Source organism: Chroicocephalus ridibundus, chromosome 9 (genome assembly GCF_963924245.1).
Source record: "Chroicocephalus ridibundus chromosome 9, bChrRid1.1, whole genome shotgun sequence".
NCBI classification, from domain to species: domain Eukaryota; kingdom Metazoa; phylum Chordata; class Aves; order Charadriiformes; family Laridae; genus Chroicocephalus; species Chroicocephalus ridibundus.
This window is the reverse complement of record NC_086292.1, coordinates 10999684-11022467: the sequence shown is the minus strand read 5'-3', so window position 1 is coordinate 11022467 and position 22784 is coordinate 10999684. Positions and strand designations below refer to the sequence as shown.

The following is a 22784-nucleotide window of genomic DNA, read 5'->3' as shown; positions in this document are numbered from 1 at the left end:
GCTCTGTTGTCCTGCTGTGAGTCAGGAAAACTGAGTACAACTCTAAAGAAGCCCCAATACTTCCATTAGAAAGACCTTGGGAACATACAATATGAGTCTATTACACTTTTTTATTTGTCATTAAAGCATGAAAAGAGGCAAAACAAAATACAAATACATGGAAAAGGAAAAATATGTAATAATCTAAACAGATTGGCAACAACAGTTAGGACACTGTAACACTGCGTAGTCTGTCATGAGTACCCAGAAGTTTACTACTACCACCAGGCCAAACAAGCCTCTTGGTCACTATCAACTTGACTCACGTTGTATAAAACACCAAAACACTAGCAGTGAGAAAGGACTGACATCTTGCTGGCCTAAAGAGGTAACTTGATTTTCATATATGTTAGGAAATTGCTCCTGGCATATTACTGTTGTCCCAAATAACATGTATTCTGTACAATAATTGCTAACTTTAGTTTTCAAGGATAGGAATCAAAAAGCACAAATAGTTGCCATGAGCCACTGGAAACAAAGCAGCTTTGGTAGTTAAGGCCACAGAGGAAAATTCTCCCCTGAGTTTATATAGCCTTCAGAGGGGATGTAAAAAATCCCAGGGAATAATTAGATGCCTGAACAGCTGGAAATATGTGGCTAATTGTGAAAAGAGAAGGGTTTTTTGAACTGGGTCTTCCCACCTTTATCTGTATTCCTCCCAGAGAAGTTTTGCAGAGCTTCTACAAGGGATTATTTCTGATTTTGAATTTGCAATAGCAGCTGTAACCAATAGAACCTCCCTATAAGCCATGAGTACTTCCATCCACATTCAAGGAGCGTGAGTTACACAACCTCAATATCTCAATCCATTTGCTTTAGCACGAACCTATAAAAGGATGACCCATAACTGCTGAGTCTTCTACCTGCTTCCTTTTCTCATTGCACTGCCAAAACAAGCACTTCATCTAAACTACTGCAAATTTCTATGGGGAGACAGGACCACATTACGATGAAGCCCATCAGATTTTTTTTTAGAACTATGTCAGGATTGGCCCGTAAGTATCCTTCCAAGTGTATGGCATAGTTCTCTTCCTACATATTATTTCTACAATACCATTCCAATTCCCATGTTCCAAAGCCTTTTCCTCATGCAGAGAAGCCAGGTAACACACAAGAACCCATTGAAAACATTTCTGACAGCTTCTTTGACAGATGTTCAAGACATGATGTTGACACTATATTTTTAATTGCTTAGGTTTAATAATTAAAACTGATTCAGCCCTAAGAATCTTCTACCTTTGTTCTGATCATGAAAAATCATGTTCAACTATGAGATGACTAGTATCATTAAAATTCTATTTCAGAGAACTGTTGTTAAGTGATAATTTTGCTCTTCAAATTAGGAGAGAGGATTAATAATTGAATCCAAAGACCTAGTTATATATTTTGGTGGGTTTGTTTCCTAATAGGAAGAATGACTTGAGCAGAAATCCATTAAAATTTTTAGTATTCCCATGCTAGTCTGATTCTAAGCTTTTCCATTAAGTAGCACAGTCATAATGGCATTAAACCACTTAAGCAGCAAAACCAGCACATAATTATCACTTTTAATTCAATCTTTTAGAGTATGAATAGATACTGTACATCACTGACAATTCACACTCCTAAAGAGATTTTTCTATTCCTTCATAGCAGCTTCACAGCCTCCTGTACTGACATAATTGACCCAAACGTGTATAATTTTTTGCTCAAGAAAAATTCCTCAGAATAACATGATAGCAAAATTAAGCCCAGATGAAAGAAGGTATAACAATCAGCTACTGCTTTACTCTTGCCTTAAGGAAGATGTTTAGATATAAGTGGGAACCAGGGCACCATTATCCATGTATGAGCATATCAACATTTGAAACCATGAGTGTACTCTCAGAATTATGAGCATGTTAGATATTGCACATGTTAAAAAAAAAAAAAAGTCCCACACAGAGAGTATAAAGTACATGGGAGCTCAAGAGGAATGAGGGGAGAACAGAGAAGACTATGCAGCATGAAGCATCCCCTCCCTTGCCCCTCAACAGACCCCACTGTATTTACCACATGGGAGCTCAAGAGGAATGAGGGGAGAACAGAGAAGACTATGCAGCATGAAGCATCCCCTCCCTTGCCCCTCAACAGACCCCACTGTATTTACCACCTGGGACCTCTTTCCCTTGGGAATTAGGAAGAGTGACATCTTATCTGTACCTGCTGCCCCAAGCAGCAGTAACAATGGCTTGCTCCCTGCCATCAAAGGACTGCTGGGAGGTGCAGCTGGTCTGAACAGAACCAATATTCACTTTGCACCACTGCCATGCTCGATGCCAGCACTGCAGGGAGCCAGGAGCGACACTGAGCAGGGGTCAGGGATCCCCCAGGTGCCTTTCCCCTGGTGCCCCCTCCCATATGATTAAGCCTCTGGCACACCGTAGATACTACCATAGTGCTAAGGAGCTATGGCACCTTTGCATTTTTGTATATGTTAAGGGGATCCATAAAGGCCAATAAAACGCAGAGCGCAGGAGTGCTGTAGTTTAGTTGCTGACAGCAGTGCCTTTGCTAAAGGCTGCAGCACAGTCTGCAGTAACAGAAGGCTGTGCAAGTCAGGAGTCTAAATACAGCCCACTATTTACAAACCAAACTGAAAGAAACCAGACAGCATACAAGGGCTGGCCAAGCCAAGCCCCTGCCAGACAATACTACACCGTCAACATCTGTTTGAAAGAGAAAGAGGCTAAAATCTGACGCATCAACCGCTCTCAAATGCAGCAACCGCAGACCCTATGCGCTCTCCTCTTTTGCCTGCAGTCTGCTACTCCCTGCTCACATGCGCACGCTATTAGCACTGCTGACATCCTCACTTCACCAGAAAGCATAAAGCTTCTACACCTGATCCCAGTGCCAGAGTGACAGCGTCCCCTCCTACACAGAACAAGCTCTCTCTGTCATGGGTCCTCAGCTAGCAGGCAAAGAGGAAGCAGTTCTTCCCCCACCCCAGGACCAGGCATGTAATGTTCATGGTACATCTCCTCTCTGCTAAATCGCAGATTTACAGTTGCAGTGCAGGGCTCTGAGTTGCTGCTCTAACATCATTAATAATTCCAGTTTGTTGCAAACACATATCTAGCAGACATTTTTGTTTTGTCTCTGCACATACTGCTCAGAATCTCCTATTTCAACATCACTACAGGAAAGCAAATGCCTGCTTAGAGAATTTGATACTTCAAAACCTCCATTTCCTTGGGAAAATGAAGGGATGTCAACGTTTGGTACAAGAAAGCATCTCATGGAAGCTACTGACCTTTGGGCCTGTCAAATGCTCTGCTATTTCCATCCTTCCTCTTCCTCCTCTTCCCTTAGCGCGCTAATGTCAACATAACTTCACAGATCTTTCCATCTTGTAGCAATAACTATTCATTCACCATAACCCCACTTATAATAAATACCATGCCAGAAGCTAGCTTTTGTGTATCTTCAGGTTGCAGGTGACCAAACTTGAGTCCATGTCTCAATAGGATTTTCTCAGACACTGGACCAGAACTCCTGTAAACCAAAACACAAACCTAGTCCTGTGCTCAGGCTCCACAAACTGAAAATCACGTCAAGGCAGCACCAGAAGAGCAGGGTTCCCCTTCTGGCCTCTCTGTGTGCCACAGGGCTGTCTTTGTCACTGCTGCTCAAAATCGTCCTTCTTACCTATGCAATCTGAGCCTGAAAAAACATAATTTGAGACCACAATTTTCTGCAGAGGCCCTTTTTCAAATAACCTCAGGCTGACAAAAGCAAGCTCCTTAAAGATGCAGCAAAATCACTTCATCACTGTTTCAAGCATTTTATTTTAAAGGACTATTAAGAACCCATTCTATTCTGACAGAATTCTATTTTCATCTCCACTTTTTTTTTTTCCTTGAAAAATAAGATTTCTCTATCTGTGCCTTTTTTTCCCCTGCCTGTTTCTATTTGATCAATGATGATTCTTTTTTTCCTGTGCTTCTAAGAGAGTTGACATTAAAATGTCTAGTTCCTATTCTCTTTCTGTTGTATTTGTGCATCAGAGCCATTCACAATGATGTCAGCTCAGCTCTGGGCATTGTCTCTGCTAGTTCAATTCCAGCTGAATTGCTGGAGCTAGCAGAACATTAGCATTCACTTGATTGATTTAGTATACCCAGAGAATAAGATGGGTTTTGCATTCAGCTACACACATTAAAACTGACGAAATTATAAAGCAGTCTGAAGTTGGTGAGTTCTTTTGGAGTCACGTATCTTTTGCTTCTCATGTATCTTCCTGTGCTTGAGGGCACCATTTAAATAATGGCTATTTCAATGCCAAGCCCTTCCTTGACAGTGCTCACGGATGAAAGAGGAGAGAAAAGCAATTTAAAACTATTGTTTAACATAGTTAATCAATTTAACAGATTCTAAAAGACCGTATTATGCATGACCTCCTATCAAATGTGGACTATACAATTTCATCCTGTAATTCCAGCATTTTGTCCAACACGTGGAGAGAACACTTTTTCAGAGCTAAATACTTCAACCTGAATTTTGAAATGACCATTAAAAATGCAACAGTGTAACTCTTGATGGCTTTAAAACTTTCTTCCTTTGTCCAGTGCCTACCCCTGTGACAAGGTCCTGGTGTCATATGTGGCTGCACACACTTGCTCAAGATTCGCATGACCTACGAAGAGTCCACTTCTTTCCAGATTACAGATTTTGAGTGTGAAACTAAAGTGAAGAAGAGGATGTAGCGCAAAATTTTCAGACGAGGGGGGTAAAGTTTGGCTCCAGAATCCATCCTCCTCCAAAAGAAATGCTGAGCTGAGCAGCTCTCTGTGAAGTGAATGAAGAAATATGGCTTTACATACCTGTTAACTAGGATCTCCACCTCACTATTTTATGACTTTAGAACAGGGATTCCCAAACTTTTTCCAACAATAGGACTGAAGACCTCAGCAGACATGTTTGTCTCAATTATGCACTTTATGGGACGAATGAAGCAATGGAAATGCCAGGCACGTAATGGAACAGTAATAGTTGGCCTCTTCATAAAAGCCCTTTTCCTGCACTGTCTCTGTTGGCGTCAATGGGAGTTCAGCTACTCAAGATGAGACTTTGCAACCTTCAGACCATGCCCACACTTGACCCCCTCTTCTGATGGAGTCAGATGGACAGGTAGAACTTGTGTTTTCCAGTAGCTTCAGCGTTATAAATATATGGGTGATGTGACAACGAAGGCAGCTGTCCCAGTTCAACCTCTGTATTTCTCATCATTTCAACAGTATCTTCTGATTAGAGGTTCTTTCTATATGGCATATAGCTCAACTGGTGTTTTAACTGCCCAGAAACATCTGCAATAGCTCACCTTTAGCTTCGGTTACCCGTTCTGAATGTTACTGCACTGCTCGAGCCCGGCCTCTCGGCTGCACATTTACCTAACACAGAGACAGATGAGTCTGTTTCCAAGAAACTGGACAGTCATTTGTGATCGTTAACAAGCAGTCACTGTAAAAAATGACAAGTCATGTGTCAGCTGAAACATTTTGCTTTAATTGGAACGAAGTTCCTATCAAATATGTTTTGATAATAGCCAATCTCTCATGGACATTTTGGACGACACAGTGAGAACATAATGTTTGATGTCTTTCCTTGGAGGCAAGAAATATCATCAGAAGGCAAATGGAGCTGCAGCCAGCGAGGAAAGACAAACAGAAAACAGCAGGGATCAGCTGTCTGTTGAGACAAGCAACAAGCTGTGGAGCTCTTCAGCTCTGTCAGCAGTTTAGATCCTGGCACAGGTCCATAGGTTTCCAAAGCTGCTATTGTTTGACTGTGGTAGAGATACTACCAAGGATGAGTAGCAAGTAAGAGGTGAAGCTGCAGCTAATGAACATCTCGGTGGACAGCAAGTCAGTGCTCAAAGCTGAAATCTGGACAGTATTCTGTGCTCATACGTGACTGCATGTTTTAATACAAAACAAACGCACAGCCATTTGCGGTGATCTTAGAGCTGAACCAGTTCTGGTTCATTCCTTCTGTGTGACTGAGCATCTCCCTTGGCTTTCCTCACTTAACTTCCACCTTAGGTCCGGGAAAGTCTGGCCCTTCCTTGGTTATGACATTAGACTGGTTCCTAGCCCATGGCAGAATGACTTCAAACACATATCTTCTGCAGTTCTTAAATACAGTTTCTCATAGTAATTTGAGATGGATAGTTTACAGGAGTACACGTATGCCTAAATGAGTTCTAATACAGCTCTGGAATACTTAACAATGGCTGTTGTGAGATCTTATGCATTACTGTGCCATTTTAGTCCTTTTAACACCAAGCAACAATTTCAAGCAACACAGAAGCCAGAAGAGTCTCTTCTGGTTTATAACATGCTTTACATGCTGCTTAAACTTTCTCTTCACCGATCTGCTGCTGGATAAAAGCTACATTGAAAATATATGAAAGTGACAGTCAAGATCTGTAACTACATTAGTCATTCTGTCAGAGCCTTGGAAAGAACCTCACTGAAGTCAAGCAGGAAAACAATTTGTTGAAGCATCAGCTGAAGCAGCGAGTCACAACTCATTCAAATCTCTCTGAAGTACATGATCAAGCAACTGCTGAATCCCTGAAAGCCACAATTGATTCTGCAAATAGAAGATGCGTAAAACAAACTTTGAACTCACCTCCGATCCCTGGTATGTGATAACAACCTGAGTGTCCACCTATTTATACCTTAAAAGCAACCAGGTGGGAAAAGATAGGATGAGTGATGTTCCTTGAGTGTAGTAACAGAACTACCCAAACATACAAACTGACAATATTTTCCTATCACAGTGTGTAATTGGGGTTTAGTTCCACTGAATGGACCTATTCTGGACATACACTGATCCAATCAAAATCACCATTTTGTAACATTTTTACCTGAACCACAGGCAATGGTTCCCCAGGCCCAGAAGAGTCCAGCAATTGATGTTCTTACAGATCTTTTTGCTAAAAATAACACCATTAAGCTTTGATGTCTACAGTACAGCCAAGAGCCTTGAGAAAAAAGAAAAAACCTTACCTGAATAACTGAGGTATCTGGGGAACCCGGCCAGATGCCAGAGAACCCAGAGCAGCTCAGCTGTAAATTGACTTAAACAAAACCCACTAAGTTCAGACAACCAGGGCATACCTTACGATATAGGGAAACCTATATAGAACTTTATCCTAATCACTATGTTGGCCTAAGGGTACACTACAATCAGCTAATAAAGAGATAAAGCTTGTAAAACCTTTTTTTTTTCTTTGTCTCCAAGAGGCTGGTGGAAAAAGGAAGCAAACTATTGTTCAGTGATGCTGCTTCAAATCAGATGTCAATTCTAAGTTCTTGAGAAATGATGTGTAGAGACTGATTCTGACACCTCTCTTTCAATCTGAAGCTCAGGAATAATTATCACTAAAGGAAAGAAAAAGTTATGTTAGTAGAAAAATATTTGGGCTTTACTTTTTAAATATTAACTAATCTTGCGTGTGTGTTGTGTCTATACCTGGGCAAAGGAAAACAAACAAATAAATGTACTGGTTTGGAAAATTAGGGCAATATATCAAATCAGTGCCAGACTATTGGATCCTGGACATGGCTTAAGGCTGGTTCTGCCTTTGCTTCACCATCCTGTCCCCATTCATAGAATCATAGAATGGTTTGGGTTGGAAGGGACCTTAAAGATCATCTAGTTCCACCCCCCTGCCCTGGGCAGGGACACCTCCCACCAGACCAGGCTGCTCAAAGCCCCATCCAGCCTGGCCTTGAACACCTCCAGGGATGGGGCAGCCACAGCTTCGCTGGGCAACCTGGGCCAGCATCTCACCACTCTCATAGTGAAAAATATCTTCCTAATATCTAATCTAAATCTACCCTCTTTGAGTTTAAAACCATTACCCCTTGTCCTATCACTACAGTCCCTGATAAAAATTTAATTTTATCTCTAATTTAATCCCTCTAATTTAAACCCTCTAATTTAAAAGCAGAAAGTTTGTGCTAGCAACTTAAACTGCTTTCCCCATCAGTCATATAAATAAGTTCACAAAGAGGTTCGGATGAACACGGTAAACCAGACGCCAGTGAGGGCAGCGAGGCTGAGCCTCCCCCGCCGCGGCCGCCCGCGCTTTTCCCCGCAGCTCCGGCTGTGAGGGCCCCGCCGCGGCTCCCGCTCGGCCCGCGGCCTGCGACGGAGAGAAGCTGCCGGCGGCCCTTCCCCGCAAGATGGCTGGACCGCCCTACCACGCCGCCCACCGAGACAGCCCACCGTCTGGAGGCAAACCAGCGGCACACGGTCCCCCTTCTACGGGCCGCCCGGGCGCCGAGGCTCCTCGCCCCTCCCGCCCCGCCCCGCCCTGCCCCGCCCTGAGGGGACACGCGCCCGCAAAACATCATCCAAGCCGACAGGTGGCGCCTTCGCACCGCGAGCGGACGGCGCCTAGAAGAGCCCCGCGCGCCGCTTCCGGCGGGGAAAAGGAAGGTGTGGGGCGGCGCGCTTCCGGGGCGGTGGGTGGCTGTCCTGGCGCGGGTGGCACCGGTAAGCGGCGGGCGGGTCCTGTCAGAGGGGCAAGGGGAGGCGGGAGGGGGCCCCGCCGTGCTTCGGGTCACGGCACCGGCTCTTGCGGTTGTTAAGGCTCCCCCGGCGCTACGGGTGTCTCGGGGTACGGCGGCAGGCGGGCCGGGCCGCCTCAGCGCGGGTCGCGGGCAGGGTCCCGCAGCGCGGCGGGGAGCGGCGCCGCTGGGGTTCTGCCTCCGTGAGGGCTCCCCCAGGGAAGGGCCGCCGCGCACGGGCAGGTACCGCCGCGTCTCGCTGCGGCGTGGCCGGGGCCGTGGAGCAGGTCCGGGGTGCAAGAGCCCTCCCGCGGGGCTTGTCATACCCTTAGCGTAACGGGAGCCGAGACTGGGAATGTTCCTTGTGCCACCGCTCTTCCAGCGGCGTTATCCCGGTATGTGAGTAAGGAAAATGCAGCTGGACTTAGAAATTGAAGAATGTATGAAAACTATACGGAATCTGCAATACCTATTCCTGTAAGTTCTTACAGTGTGTCTCCTTTCCAGCAAAAATGATTTCTGAGAGCAGCTCCTTTGTGAAGGGTGTGGTGCTGGGGGGAGCTTTCTGCATGTTGGTGACGCTCCTTGGGCACATTAAGCTGGGACACGGGACTAAAGCGCATCACCACGAGCACCATCACATCCAGGCTCCCAACAAAGAAGATGTCTTAAACCTTTCGGAAGGTGAACGCATGGAGCTCAGTAAAAGTATCCGTGTTTATTGTATCATTCTTGTGAAACCAAAAGATCTGGGGCACTGGGCTGCAGTGAGAGAGACATGGAGCAAGCACTGTGACAAGGTAGAATTCTACAGCTCTGAAAATGTCAAAGTGTTTGATTCTGTCGCCCTCAACACAAATGATATGTGGGCGATGATGAGAAAAGCTTACAAGATAACATATGAACGCTATAAAGATGAATTCAGCTGGTTCTTCCTTGCATATCCAACAACGTTTGCTATTATTGAAAATCTCAAGTATTTCTTACTGAAAAAAGACGCCTCACAGCCTTTTTATATAGGCCACACTGTGAAATCTGGTGACCTGGAGTATGTTCATGGTGCGGGAGGAATCGTCTTAAGCATTGAATCACTAAGACGACTCTCCCGTGTTCTTGAAGACTCTGACAAGTGTCCAGAGCAGGGAGGTATGATTTGGAAACTTCCTGAGGATAAACAGCTAGCCATCTGCCTGAAGTATACTGGAGTGTTTGCCGAAAATGCAGAGGATTCAGAAGGAAAAGATGTCTTTAACACTAAATCAGTCGGTGCTCTCATTAAGGAAGCAATGTCTACTCACCCTCAGCAGGTGGTGGACGGCTGCTGCTCCGACATGGCCATCACATTCAGTGGACTGGCCCCCAACCACATGCATGTGATGATGTATGGTGTTTACAGGCTGAGACCCTACGGCCACACCTACAATGATGCACTTGTCTTCCTCCCGCCTGAAGGCTCAGACAATGACTGAGGTCTCTTCAGGGGAGACCTGGAACCACAGAGTCATGACTGGCATTTGTACTGGCACATTCGATTTTTGTATCTGGTGGTACTGGTGTACAATTTTTTTTTTTTTTTGCACATTAAGGTTTGGTAAAACTCTTAATTTTAAAAGTGGAAGGAGAACTTTTTTCTAAATCTTTTATACAGAAATGCTTTTGACGGTGCTGGAATGAAATGTTAAAGAAGTTGTTAATGTTTATGATAAAAGGAAACTAAGTTTATATGGGGGGTTTGTACATGTAAATATTTATTAATGAAAACTCAAATGAACTTTAGTCTACTGTTAAAAAATATATTTTTGCAAGATTTTGATTCTTTCAATTCTTCCAGGCATTTCTAGAATGTCTTTATAACTTTCTAAAATGTACCAATAAAACTGACTACAGATTCATCTCAAAGCCTAACTTTAAGCTATCATCTCCTTTACACTAGACTACACAATAGTTATGCTGTTCATGCAGCACCTGTTGCTTTATGTACAGCCTCCTAACCCAGTAAGGAATTAGCAGGAAGTGAACTGACAAAGGTGATCTGTTAGGAAGTTGCAGCAGAATAATATTCAGTGACCTTTAGACTGCTGGTTTTAAGCAGACAAAAGAAAGAGATAACTATATTTGAGTAAGTACTAACATGGTCAGGTAGCCTTTTAGCACAAGACTAATTGCTAGTTTAAAATTTCACTTCATATATAAATGTATCAGAACAAAGGCTCTGTATTATTTTCACTCATGTTACTGGTGCTAATAGTATTTACAAGGAAGTTAGTTAATTGTCAGTACAAGTGTAGTGTAAATATATTTACAGGCATTTTTAACACCAAGATGCAGAAGGAACAGCACTTACTTGCACTCACAACCTTTCTTTGAATATTATGCAAAAAGTTACCTATACAACAAAGCAATATGCAGAACTCCCCGGTACTGGGAGGTGGGGAGTTTGGATTTGTTGGGGGGTTTTGTTGGGGTTTTTGTTGTTGTTGTTTGTTTTTTTACAATGCCTTTGAAATCAGTTTTATACAACTCACCAAAGTGGGAATAAACAGCACTTCATTTACTCCATTTAGAATTCACTGACCTGGATGCTTCAAGACTTAAGGAAGGTACTACATCTACCTCCTACATCAAGGACTATCACAGGCTTTGTTGGTACTAAAATATCCATGAGAGACATGAGAACTTAGTATGGTATCTCACTTTTCTTTAACAGACCATTTGTAGTATCTCATCCTATCCTGAACTGCAAGGGGGCAGATGGGGAAGTGAAACAGCTGCTTCAGAGCTGCTGAGAATATCCACATCTTTTTTTCTTTTAAGCATCAGAGTCTTCATTTTTCACAAGAATGGTAAGACAACTGCGCAGACCCCCAGGCGAACTACCACAGTCTTGCCTTTTGGATATTCTCTTCTTCCCTGTCAGAGCTCAGCTGACAGCAAGACAAACAGGTATGTGATCACTGCCCAAACCTCAAGATAAAACTGAAGCTGGCATTTTTGACAACTTTTTGCTAACTTGGTATACAAATTAATTTAAGCATGATTTAACTTGTATCTTCTTATAGAATCATTTTTAAAAGAGTGCATCTGCAGTTGGCGATACTCTGACAAAGCCAGACAAAGAAAGTAAAAATTTTGATTTCAGTGGTGGTTCTGATATTAAAGACAGTTCTGACCCCACTGCAACCACCACAGTCATAGGGCAAGTCAAGGAAAAAGAACAGGAGTTAACAATTCAAACCAGAATAAATCTCATTTATCACAGATTTGAAAGGTACTGTAACACAACAGGAAGAAACAAGATGGAAGAGGAAAAAGCAAGCCACAGAACTCAAGATCAGCTCCTTTTATGCAAAAAAGAACCACTGAAGCACAAACTCATTCCCCATAGCGCTAACAAGAAATAAGTACATTTACAGTAGTCTTTAAGATGCATAAAAATCTTCGGTTTGACCAAACTTTTAATAATAGAAATTACAGCAGTGTTGCAATCACCTTAATTTTTGTCTTCCTACACTAATAGTTTCAGATTTACCCCATCATTTTCAAAAGTGTAATCCTGTAAATAATTTTAGGGGAGAAATTTAAAATTAGCACATATTAGGTAACACATTCCATCTCCCATGGTTTAATTTGACTTTAGAATCGGATGGAGAACACCCCTGCCACTATCTTCTGTAAAGGTCCCAGAGTGGTGAAACCAAGCGTGCAGAACAGCGCTGAGGCAAGGCACTTGCATACAAAATTATGTTCTGCCATTATAAAATACAAGTGTTAGAACAGAGACTTGAAATATTAATAAATGCTTCCAGAGACAGAGTTATGAGTGGTAGACCTTAAAGTTTCCTTAGTTTATTAAATGATTCCATGGCACAGGCTCTTTTCCATAGGCATAGCTTTGGGTATGCAGTCACTGAACAGAGTTGGATTATCCAGAGAAATACACAGTGCTCTTTAACCCATTCTGCAGATGTACATACATGTGGCAGTGTGCACAAGCTGAGATCTCTTTTGGAGTTCCACCTGAAGAAGTTGCTTCTGGCTACACTGATAACCGTGTTTTGCTATCGTGGCTCTGTTAAACAGTGATTTTGTTTCTGCTCCTAAAATAAGAAGGCGAACAGGGAGTAGAGCATCAGGCACCAAGGTGGCACACACTCCATTTGGAGTATGCCCACCATTACTATAAACTCCACTATAAGGACAGCGATATTAAACAGTGTTGACAGGTAGAAATTTGAACATATATATATATATATATATAGTCTTCAGATATGAACTAGCATAAAAGAATTTCTAGTCCACCTATCAGTTTAAGTTCATAAATCCTATACAGAGAAATGCATATTAAAAAGCAAAAAAATCCTTAAGTAAAATACTGAAGTTAATGCTGTTAATAAATTAAGTTAAAAAATAGATGTCAAAAAAACCTGATTTCTCCACATTCAAGAAACAGGTAGACTAACAAGATGTTAATCAGAAGAAAAAAATCTGAAATGTTTCAGAGGTTTTATAAACCGTATTAATTATATTTCACATACACTTTATATTACTCTTTTAGAAGAGCATAAAAATGTAAACATTTCTTGGCTTTTTCCTCCTTTTCGTTTTAAGTAGTCTACTCACAGTCCATGCAGGATCTTTCCATCAGATATTTTCAGTCACTGAAGACTTGGGTTTAAGACAAAACAAAAGAACTGTAATAAAAAGAAATCTAGAAAACTATTGTAGCCTAACAGTACTTTCGCATTCACTTGATTTATTTAGCATAGCCACAGAACAAAATAATTTGTACATTCAGTCACATTAAAAACAAGGAATTACAAAGCAGTCCACATTTAATCTAAGTGCATTCCTTTGGAGTAACACAGTTCCTTTTGTTTCACTTGTATGTCTTCATATGCCAAAGGCCATCATTTAAATAGTGGATATTTTCGATACCAATCCCTTTGTTGACCTTCTCACTGTAGGAGGAGGAAAAAGGTACAGAAGTATTAGCTAGGTTAAATATTAGAGCAGTACAAAATACAATATTTAAAGTAGAAAATGCAGCATTTTTCAACTGGAAGGGGAGAAGCTATCATCCACAAACTCATAATCTTCAACAGCAGGTAGACAAGAAACAATATTTGTTATTGCATGTACCCACATTGCTGAATGATGACAATATTTGCCTTCCACATTTTGTCAACAACATTCCACAATATTTTTAACTACTTTATTGGAGGCAGTTCTTCAGACAACATTCCTGCTACTTTTCTTAGTTTTAGCATTTCCCTATCAAAGTAGCTCAGCAGTTCTAAGTGACTCTCCCCCTCCCAGCACAGGAGGTGGTGTAACATGGCTGGAATGTGGAATTTGACAAGTTGTGGTTCCAAGTGTGCCACTGACACAAACACAGCTGAGCTGCTTCACTGCTAGTTGCGAGACTTCTAACCCACTCAAAGAATTACAAATACAAAATTTATGTGCCAAGGACTTGCAGCATGTTACAGACATACTATCCTTCTATATCTTTTGCATCATGTCATCTTTTAAAAATGGTTATTTTGTGTGTCTGCATTGGATTTGTGTTCATCTTTTTTCCAGTATATTATTCCATGGAAAAAAATCTAGTTTTCTCACAATGAACAAGCAAATCTCATCATTCTAGGATGGAGAACAACTTTCATTCCCCTGCAGAATATAGTTTCCTGTATACTAAATGTTCCATTACTTATACAACTTGTCCAAAAGTAATTGGGAAGGAAAATACTGCTATGTTAATTGTGTTAACACATCGTGTATCATAATCACACCAAGTGACTGAAACCATACTATTTCACAATTTTCTGCTTTAAACATTATCACACAAAAAAGCATGCTAACAGGCTGCATAGATCACGATTATTTCATTTTCCTCTCCAGTTCATGTTGCTTCTCACGGGAACAGGATACTCAGCTGCAAGACTGCTGAATTTGAAGTTAGGGATAGGAATACAGATAATCTTGGTTTGCAGTGATCACAGCAGACTGCCGCCAGATGTAGCACTGGAACAAAAGCAGCTATTCTTTCCACCTACTCTTGAAGTCTTTTGAAGGCACAACAAAGAATCCTGAGGAATATAATTCCTCAACAGCGATAGCAGGTGCAAATCCAGGTTGCTGCAGTCCCACTCTATTCCTGTCCTCTGTAACACACTCCCACCTCTCTCCCTTGTGTTACCATTATGACTTAGGACTGCAGAGCGACGCGGTATAGAAGATGATCCTGCTGAGAATTATCCCCACAAGAAAGAGGGACTTGTTCTCATCAAAATCAGTTTCCTCACCCACACAAGTGCTAGACAGGGCTGGAACCAATGCAGCCAAAACCTGCTGGGTGCATCTTACATCCTGCTGCAAGACGTTACAGAACTTAAAATGACAAAGTGGTTTAACTACTTATAATTTAGCAACATCTGAATGCTAAGAATAACTAACATCCATTTCCATTTTCTGTCTCTTTTCCTTCTCAAATAGTTTTCAGTTGACGTTTATCCCCCAAAACAGACCTCTACACTTCACAAGCAGCTCAGCTAAGCTAGTAAGCACATCAGGCAGGAATGCTGCATGTGGGTACAAAGGGTAAAGAAAATGAGAAGGTGACGGGAAAAGCCCAGCTGGTCAACCAAGTACCAAGAGGACTTTAGTCTCTGCTGTCCCTGCAGACAAAAATCACTTCAACGTTTTCAACCACCTCAAACCCAAATTACATCTCTTGCCCAGCCCAGGTAGTAAGTACTCTATACAAATATTTCTTTGTTCAGCAAGATCTCTGAGAAAGTATGATCAGAGAGCAAGAAATACTAACATTCAGCAGTAGTACTGATGTTGTGCATCTTAAAATACATATTCACATGAAAAGAACTATTTTTATTCCATTTGGTAAACAAAAAAGTAGGGAAGATATTCCCTACCTCCTCCTCCTCTTTCCCAGAATATTAATCAGCAAAATGAAATTTTAAAAAATTCTGTACCTGAATGACATATGTTGCAACAGTGATGCAGGAACCTTGACAGTAGTGCTTACATTCCAAATTAACATAAAAATAATGACGTGGGACAGGTTCTATTTCAATTTTTAAAACACTTACATGTCCTCAGCTGACATCTTCATTACTCCCACACATAATGCATGCTGTTTTCCCTCTGCCATTATTGCCTACAAATTACTGCTAAGGAAAACATTTTTTTAAAAACCGATTTCAGAAACGTAAAAGCAATATGAGGAAATGACTTTCCAAAAAGTTCCAAAATCCCAGGTTGAGCTTTTACCCTTTCTGTAATTCTAGAGCTCTAGCTCTTGAAGATAAGCAATGCAATGCACTGCATTTAACAACTGAATCACAGCACGTAGAATAAAGCTTGTATTTACGAATTTCAAACAGCAATTACAGAAAAAGATCTCCCAGCACTTCATTTCTTCTTTTGCGCCTAACACTGGGAGATGATAGTCTCACTCTTTCTGGAACAAAACTGCATATTTGTGGGGTCATTTTAGATTCCAAAGTACAGAAGAATTAAGACACAAATCTAAAAAAACAGAAGTACTGAAATCAGACATATCCTTTTTAATGCTTAGCAGAATGTGATGCTAACTGCTGATCTTTTCCTATAGCATGTAACAACAAGCGCAGCACAGCTTCGTATTGTTAATGCTGTATTTGCTCAGGGCTCCTTTCTCAGTAACATAATGAGGAATGAATTAGCATACTTTGCTCATTTTACAAATGCTAACTTCATTAGACATACAGAGCAAGTCCCGACTACATCAAAGCTGATCCTAAACATTTTTCCAAATTCCCTAGGAACAGAAGCAAATTCTTCTATAACTGAAGAAGATACCAAGATTGATTAAGAAGGCAAGGGACATATTACACCGCACTTCATCTATTTTTACAGTTCTGCATAAAATCACAAAGGAGCTCCACTTATCAGTTAGATTAATGGAACAGCACCCCACCTAACAGCACAGTAGGAACAGTTATTTGGTTTGGAGCATCACAGTAAGTAAAAGAAATTAGGAACAATTTCAACCTTGCCAAATAACACCTGAACCTCTGCAGCTCTTTTCAGATTACTAGTTATTCCATGAAATGCTGCTAAATTCCAAAGTAATTCAAGATTATGATCAGCTGACAACACAAGAACAGAAATTTCATTCATCTCACAGCAAGCAGTAATTCACAGTTTAAGAAGGATACAACAACAGTATCAACGGCAGCAGGATAAAGTTTTGCTCCAGGAGACGTCAGGCCAGGGCACATTATATTAGCTCCACTTAGTACAAATTTAATGGCGCCTTTATCAACCTGCTGATGTGGTAGAATAAATGGGTCTAGGAGGGGAAAGATACAGTATTACAATTAACACGGAAAGATGACAACATGAATAACTCATTATCAAGTCAGTTTAGATGGGGTGATTACACATATAGTGTGCTGCGAGAGTAGGAAGTTTGAGAAACAATTACGAGAGCTCCTGCTGGACTGGACTGTCCCAAAAGGACACAAGGACTGTTCTCCCAGATCACATCTTTTATCTGAGAACCAAAGGGTAATGCAACACTAGGCCTATGCCTCCTGCATACTTACATACCCATGTAATGAGTAACAATTTTAACAAGTTCCCCCAATGACAACAATCATGCCCATGTGCTAAGAGGTCTTAAAACCAAGGGGGTCTTAAATCCTTCAAATTACACGTACAATTTCTCACATGAAAAAGAAACAGCTTAATCTTAACAGGACAAAAAAAGCAAAGATGGACAAAATTCATTGTGGCTGTCAGCTCTCCAAGACATCCTTCAAGCGCACACACCTTCTTGAAGTATTTCAAACATTGAGATTTGACTGAATAACATTTTTAGGGACACCTACACTCATCCAAATCAGAGTAACGCTATCAAGCAGAACAGTGAGAACAGCAAGAAAAATAATGCAAGAGAGTAAATTGTAAAAAGCAAAAAGCATGCAGCATAAATTCTTACAGGAGACAAGCACGCACTGCATCATTAAACTCATGATTAAAGAATATTTTTCTAGTAAGAACCTAGAAGTATTTGGAAGGAAACAAAAAGGGTCTAAAGGAAGACTTGAAAGAACAAAAGGTAGGGACTAACAACATGAAATTTAGATCTCTGTCCTAGGGAAACCTCTCTCAAAGATTTTTTTCAGATTTGCACAATTTAACTCTTAGAAATCAAAGTTTAGATTGCTTAACGTATAGCATTAAAATAATTGTGGGGGAAGTAATTCATATGGGCACCTGAAATAGCAAAGCAATAAATCACAGTTGAGACAGTATACTGTTAAGATCTATTCTGGAATATATGTATGTGTGCTTGGAAGTAGTAAGTTCTTTTTAATACAGTTATACCAAAGTCCTGTGGAATCATGCGCTCACCCATCTCTCCCCATGACTACCATCCTCAGGAAACTTACATTTGTGAAGCAACCTTAGAGTCGGGTAAAAAATCCCTTCTCTTTGTCTGAAGAACAGCAGCTCCCCATTCACAGTGAGGATTTCTATATGTTCATGACTGCAAGATTAAAAAAAATTATTCCAATAGCTACTTAACCCTTTTATAGTTTAAATTAAGTATTTCACTTCACAGAGTCTTGTCTATCTTGGTATCTGAGAATTAAGAAAGTCAATTAGCAAGAAAATTTAAAACAAAAAATATTATCTTTTGTTTAATGCCTTGTTCTTCAACACTGGCCTCCTGCACACTTCCTTCCCATTAAAAAAAAAAAAGAAAAAAACAAACAAAAAAAGAATCTACAGACAAACATCCAGCTGTTCACAAGCTGCATTTCTTTGGGTTTTTTAAAATGGAATACAAAGAGTGGACAAGAAGAAGGACTAAGCAAAAATTTACTACTCTCTATTTAATAAAAATGAAAATAAAACAGGTAATATACGGAAACCCAAAAATAGTAAAAAATTGCTACTGGAAGCTATCAAAACAAGTTTGAGCTTCCATATCCATAAAGTTGAATGCTTCCCTTCAACAACCCCGGAGAGTCCCTGAATATGTCACACATTCGGTACTAGGCAGCATTTTTGTTTTCCTCAAGCATCCTACTAGCATGTCTTCAAGAGCATGACGAGCACATGCAAGCTTTCTGGTTTGGCCATAACATGGACTGTTATCTACAGAAATGAGATGCTTTCCAAAAACCCTAGGTTCATCTACCATACAAAATAACCATATGAAGGAAGGAACATTATCACCTTGGAAGCAAAAGTTAAGAAAAGAGAAACTTACCATCTTACTATTTTGACTGGGTCTTTCTTTGGCATGATTTGGTTTAGCCATGGTTCAATAACAGGAAACTGGTCAATCAGCTGATTCTTAATACCTTTAATAACTGAAGTCTTCAGCTGGATGCAGTTTGATACATTCTCCTTTTCATCAAATCTGTCAAGTGAGTGAAAGTATTTCAGAAACGCACAATTTGCTGCCCCAAAGATGCCATACCCCGGGCAACATTCTTCAGAAATGTTTATAAATTCTCTGTAACATCTTAGCAGTACCACATCTGTCCAACTCTCAAATCTAGGATTTCATGAGGTTAAATGTGTCCCCTGGGAACGCTGTGCTGGGGGAAGGCAGGGCAGTTTCCACTAGAATTTCTCCCTAAACTCTGTGCACATCCACCAAACATGTTTTCAGTCTCACAGATACACCTTTGCACACAGCATTATTTCACCTAACTCACAGAGTATGCTTTGCTGGTAACACCAACACCTACAGCCCTGTTCAGATGTATGAGTCCTTCACCTTTAACACAGATGTATGAACTCCGCTTTGTAGTACCCCGAAGTTCAGACGGGTTAATGACTCGGATTACTTTTTTAGTTTGTCTTTTTTTTTTTCTTTTAACAGGCAAGCACCCAAAAAGCCCAGCCCAGCGCCGCAGGGTCAAAGCCGAGAGCGATCCCTGCGCCCCGAGGAGGCCGCAGGGCCCGGCAGGCAGCGGAGCCAGCCGCTCCGGCGCTGCCCCAAGCTGGGCCTGGCTGTGCCGGTCCCGTGGGCGCAGCGCTGAGCCCGGGATGGCGGGGCCGAGCCCCAGGGCAGAGGGGGCGCCGGGCCCGCCCCAGCCCTCCTTCCCCCACCCTCCCGCCGCCTCCCGAGCCCCGGCCTGGCAGGAGGGCAGCGGGTCCGGCCCCACTCACTTTTTGAACATCCTGGGAGCAGTGGGCGCCGGGCGGGCGAGTGCCTGGTGCCGGGCGTGGGGCCGGCGGGCGGCGGCGCGGGCACCCACGGCCTCCGCGCTCCCTCACACGAGGCTGCCGGCCCACACCTCCGCACCAGCCGGAAGTACCGTGCGCTTTACGGCACGTCGCGCCTCTTCATCCCGACGAGACGGGCCCATCGACTACAATTCCCAGCGGGCAGCGCGGTGCCTCGGCGCATGCGCATGCGGACGGCGCCGGGCCCAGCCGTCCCCGGGTCCGGTCAGAGGCGGCGGGGCCCTGTCATGCTCCGCCGACCCGTCGAGGGGAGACGCACGGGCGTCCCGACCGGCGGATGGCGGGCAGGAGAAACTCGGCTTCCAGCGAAGGTCTCGGCGGTTATGGGGAGAGCTGGGTTGCGGTGGCGGCCATTGTGCTACGTAGTGATTGTTAGAATCCAATTAGGTTTTGCTTGGGGATGGCCGCGGTAATTGTGAATATAATTCTGAATATTATTGTGAATAATAATAATAGTTATTCACTGGCGCAGAAGGGAGAAGGGAGAGGACATAAAGACCAGGGCATCATTTATGCCAGCTACCAAGTTCTTTTTTTTCCATACAAAACAAATTAATTAGCTTTGATACTGTAACAACTAACTAAAACCTAATACTGAAGAGTTACACCAGTCATACAAAGTAAAATCAAGCCTTTATACATGGCATCATTTATTCAAGTAGCAAAGTACAGAGTTGTGAACACACTAGTAACTCTTAAAAAGGATGGAGTGAACTGGCATTATATACTGGCATTATATAAATATTCAGGCATTTAACTCATGAACGCCACCTCCACCTACTTCACAGTATCACTAAAAATACTAAGCTATAATCAAGAATTCAGTTTTAACTGAAACACAGCGACATTACTCATGCCCAGATTCGAAAGTGAGAACAAGAGTTTATCACACCAACAAACTATTCCATACATTTTTTGTGCTCCTCAGAATAACTTTTATTAAGTAATACTTTGCCAAGTAAACAATCCTTGCAGGTGTGTGCTCACATTTTTTTAAAACGTAGTGAAAAATTCATCATACTCACACCTCAAATGTTAGAAACATAAGGTAAACTTTTACCCTCAATGATCCCTGATAAATATGGCACATCTGACTGAAGCCATCCGAACCACTGGTTTCACGCAAGCCTAAAACAGCAAGATTTGTTCCTAATTTTCAAAAATGGCTTTTTATCAACAGGGAGCTCTTTATTTCCACTATTCTGCTACCTTACAGCACCTGGACCACTGGCTCTCTTCAGGGCTGAGGTAACCTTGAATCTGGTCTCAGCATCTCCATCTTCTCTTCCAAATGCTTTTTGTTGGTGTAGCTGCAAAGACTTCAAGGCCAGCTAACTGCTTCCCCAATCTAAATTTGCTTGTATGAAGGAATTTTGAAGAAGGCTCCAGGCACCTAGACTGGAATTTCATAATACAGTTCTCATTATTATTGTTCAGCCTCACCACCAAAAAGCTGAAGACATTTGTTCTGGTTGCAGTGTCACATTTAGGTAACAGAATTTTAAAAGCATAGCACCTGAATAAGACTGACAAAGCAAGAAACACATCCAGCAAATAGCTTTACAACCCCTCCAGCCCCAACAGAAACCACCCCTTGGGATCATATGCTAAATAGAAAAGATTTAGAATATCTCCCCCCATATGTTTCAGTGGGGAAAGGGCAAAATCCATTGCACTGGGCTTCCTCCTGGGTCCCCAGCACTTTACCTTGCTTTCGTCCGTTCTGCCATGTATCCCAGACCATGACTGGTCAGGAGCTGCATGTTCTGACTGATGGGACACAGTCACTGACTCTTCCCTACTGGAAGGACTGCGTAGGCAGGAGAACCCTCCTGCTACTCCAGGAAGGGATTCTTACTCATGCCTCCTCTTTTATAAATCAATGGTTTTCACACATCAAGAATCTGTAGAAATTTAAGATCTCTTACATCTGTACACCTCTTACATAATCTGGCTTAAGTGAACATGGCAGTGGGAACAGAGGAGGACTTGACAGCATCACCATATAAGTTTTATTTACTGAGCAAACCTGTTTATTTCTGTTACATCTGACTTGGAATGTAACTTATTGGTGCTTGGGAACTATACACCCTGTTCTAAAGCCAGTCAAAAACAGACTGAAGCTTTGCTTGGATTTTTTTTTTATCTGGAAAAAGTACTTTCCTACACATCACTAGCAGCATTAGGTATCAGGCCTCAGGAGCTGTCTGCCAGTTGCTCACACAGAAACCACGCTCCAGGAAAACCTCAGTAAAATTACAATCGTATCACCGTGAACCACAGTTTCTGTCAAGACAAGTTAGTGTATCTTTTTCTATCAAACACAGAACTGCCAGCAGCCTTCCCCCGAGGAGCTCTGCTGTCAGGAAGGCAGGTGCAAGCTCTCAGCTGAAGTCCTTGGAGAATCTCTTATGGAACAAAACCCCACCGCTTGTTTTGTTACTTTTTCTGCAGCCATTTCTCAGCCGTGATTGAATCCTAACAACGCTCTTGGAGAGTTCACGTCTCCTTTGGTAATAGATACATCAGTATCAAGAAGAGCCTCTAAAGGGCCGCGATCTCTATTTTTGCTTCCAAATGTTGAAAAAATAAAAACAAAAAAACAACTCTAGGCTTTAGCCCAGTGCAAGTCCATATATATTAAAAACATATGAAAAACTTGGCACTGAATGATTGCTTATAAATAACTGTAAGAACAATTATTTCCAAAGCAAGCTAACAGGCCGCTTGACCACAGGCTCAGAGCGGAGCGCCCCAGTTCCAGCCAAACCCCCTTTCCTACCACCTTTACCTCAGCCGGCAGGCCGGGCGGCAAGCCACACGCAGGACTTCGGCTTCCTACGCCTCCCCGCGGGCTCTGCCCGCTACCGGTACCGACGCCGGCCTGAGGGGCCGCGGAGCCGCCGCCGGCTGCGGGCAGGCCGAGGC

General features: G+C 42.2%; 2 protein-coding genes across 2 annotated transcripts; one reads left to right on the top strand and one right to left on the bottom strand.

Moving 5' to 3' along the window:
- Positions 1-8506: 8506 nt before the first annotated feature.
- C1GALT1C1 (C1GALT1 specific chaperone 1) lies at positions 8507-10376 on the top strand. Its single transcript, XM_063347378.1, has 2 exons — positions 8507-8568; positions 9090-10376. Exon 2 carries the CDS (start codon positions 9095-9097, stop codon positions 10049-10051), a length of 957 nt encoding a protein of 318 aa, XP_063203448.1. The 5' UTR covers positions 8507-8568; positions 9090-9094; the 3' UTR covers positions 10052-10376.
- A 2036-nt stretch (positions 10377-12412) lies between these two features.
- MCTS1 (MCTS1 re-initiation and release factor) lies at positions 12413-19948 on the bottom strand. Its single transcript, XM_063347379.1, has 6 exons — positions 19779-19948; positions 18868-19020; positions 18041-18138; positions 16802-16935; positions 15692-15759; positions 12413-13540 (listed from the first exon to the last, which is right to left on the bottom strand). Exons 1-6 carry the CDS (start codon positions 19787-19789, stop codon positions 13459-13461), a joined length of 546 nt encoding a protein of 181 aa, XP_063203449.1. The 5' UTR covers positions 19790-19948; the 3' UTR covers positions 12413-13458.
- Positions 19949-22784: the final 2836 nt, after the last annotated feature.

Coding starts and splice junctions, on each gene's coding strand:
- C1GALT1C1 (XM_063347378.1), top strand. CDS start 9,095: ATGATTTCTGAGAGCAGCTCCTTTGTGAAGGGTGTGGTGCTGGGGGGA.
- MCTS1 (XM_063347379.1), bottom strand. Junction 18,139..18,867: donor CCAGTCAAAATAGTAAGATG/GTAAGTTTCTCT, acceptor TTAATCTTGCAG/TCATGAACATATAGAAATCC. Junction 13,541..15,691: donor AAGATGTCAGCTGAGGACAT/GTAAGTGTTTTA, acceptor CTCCTCCTACAG/TGAGAAGGTCAACAAAGGGA.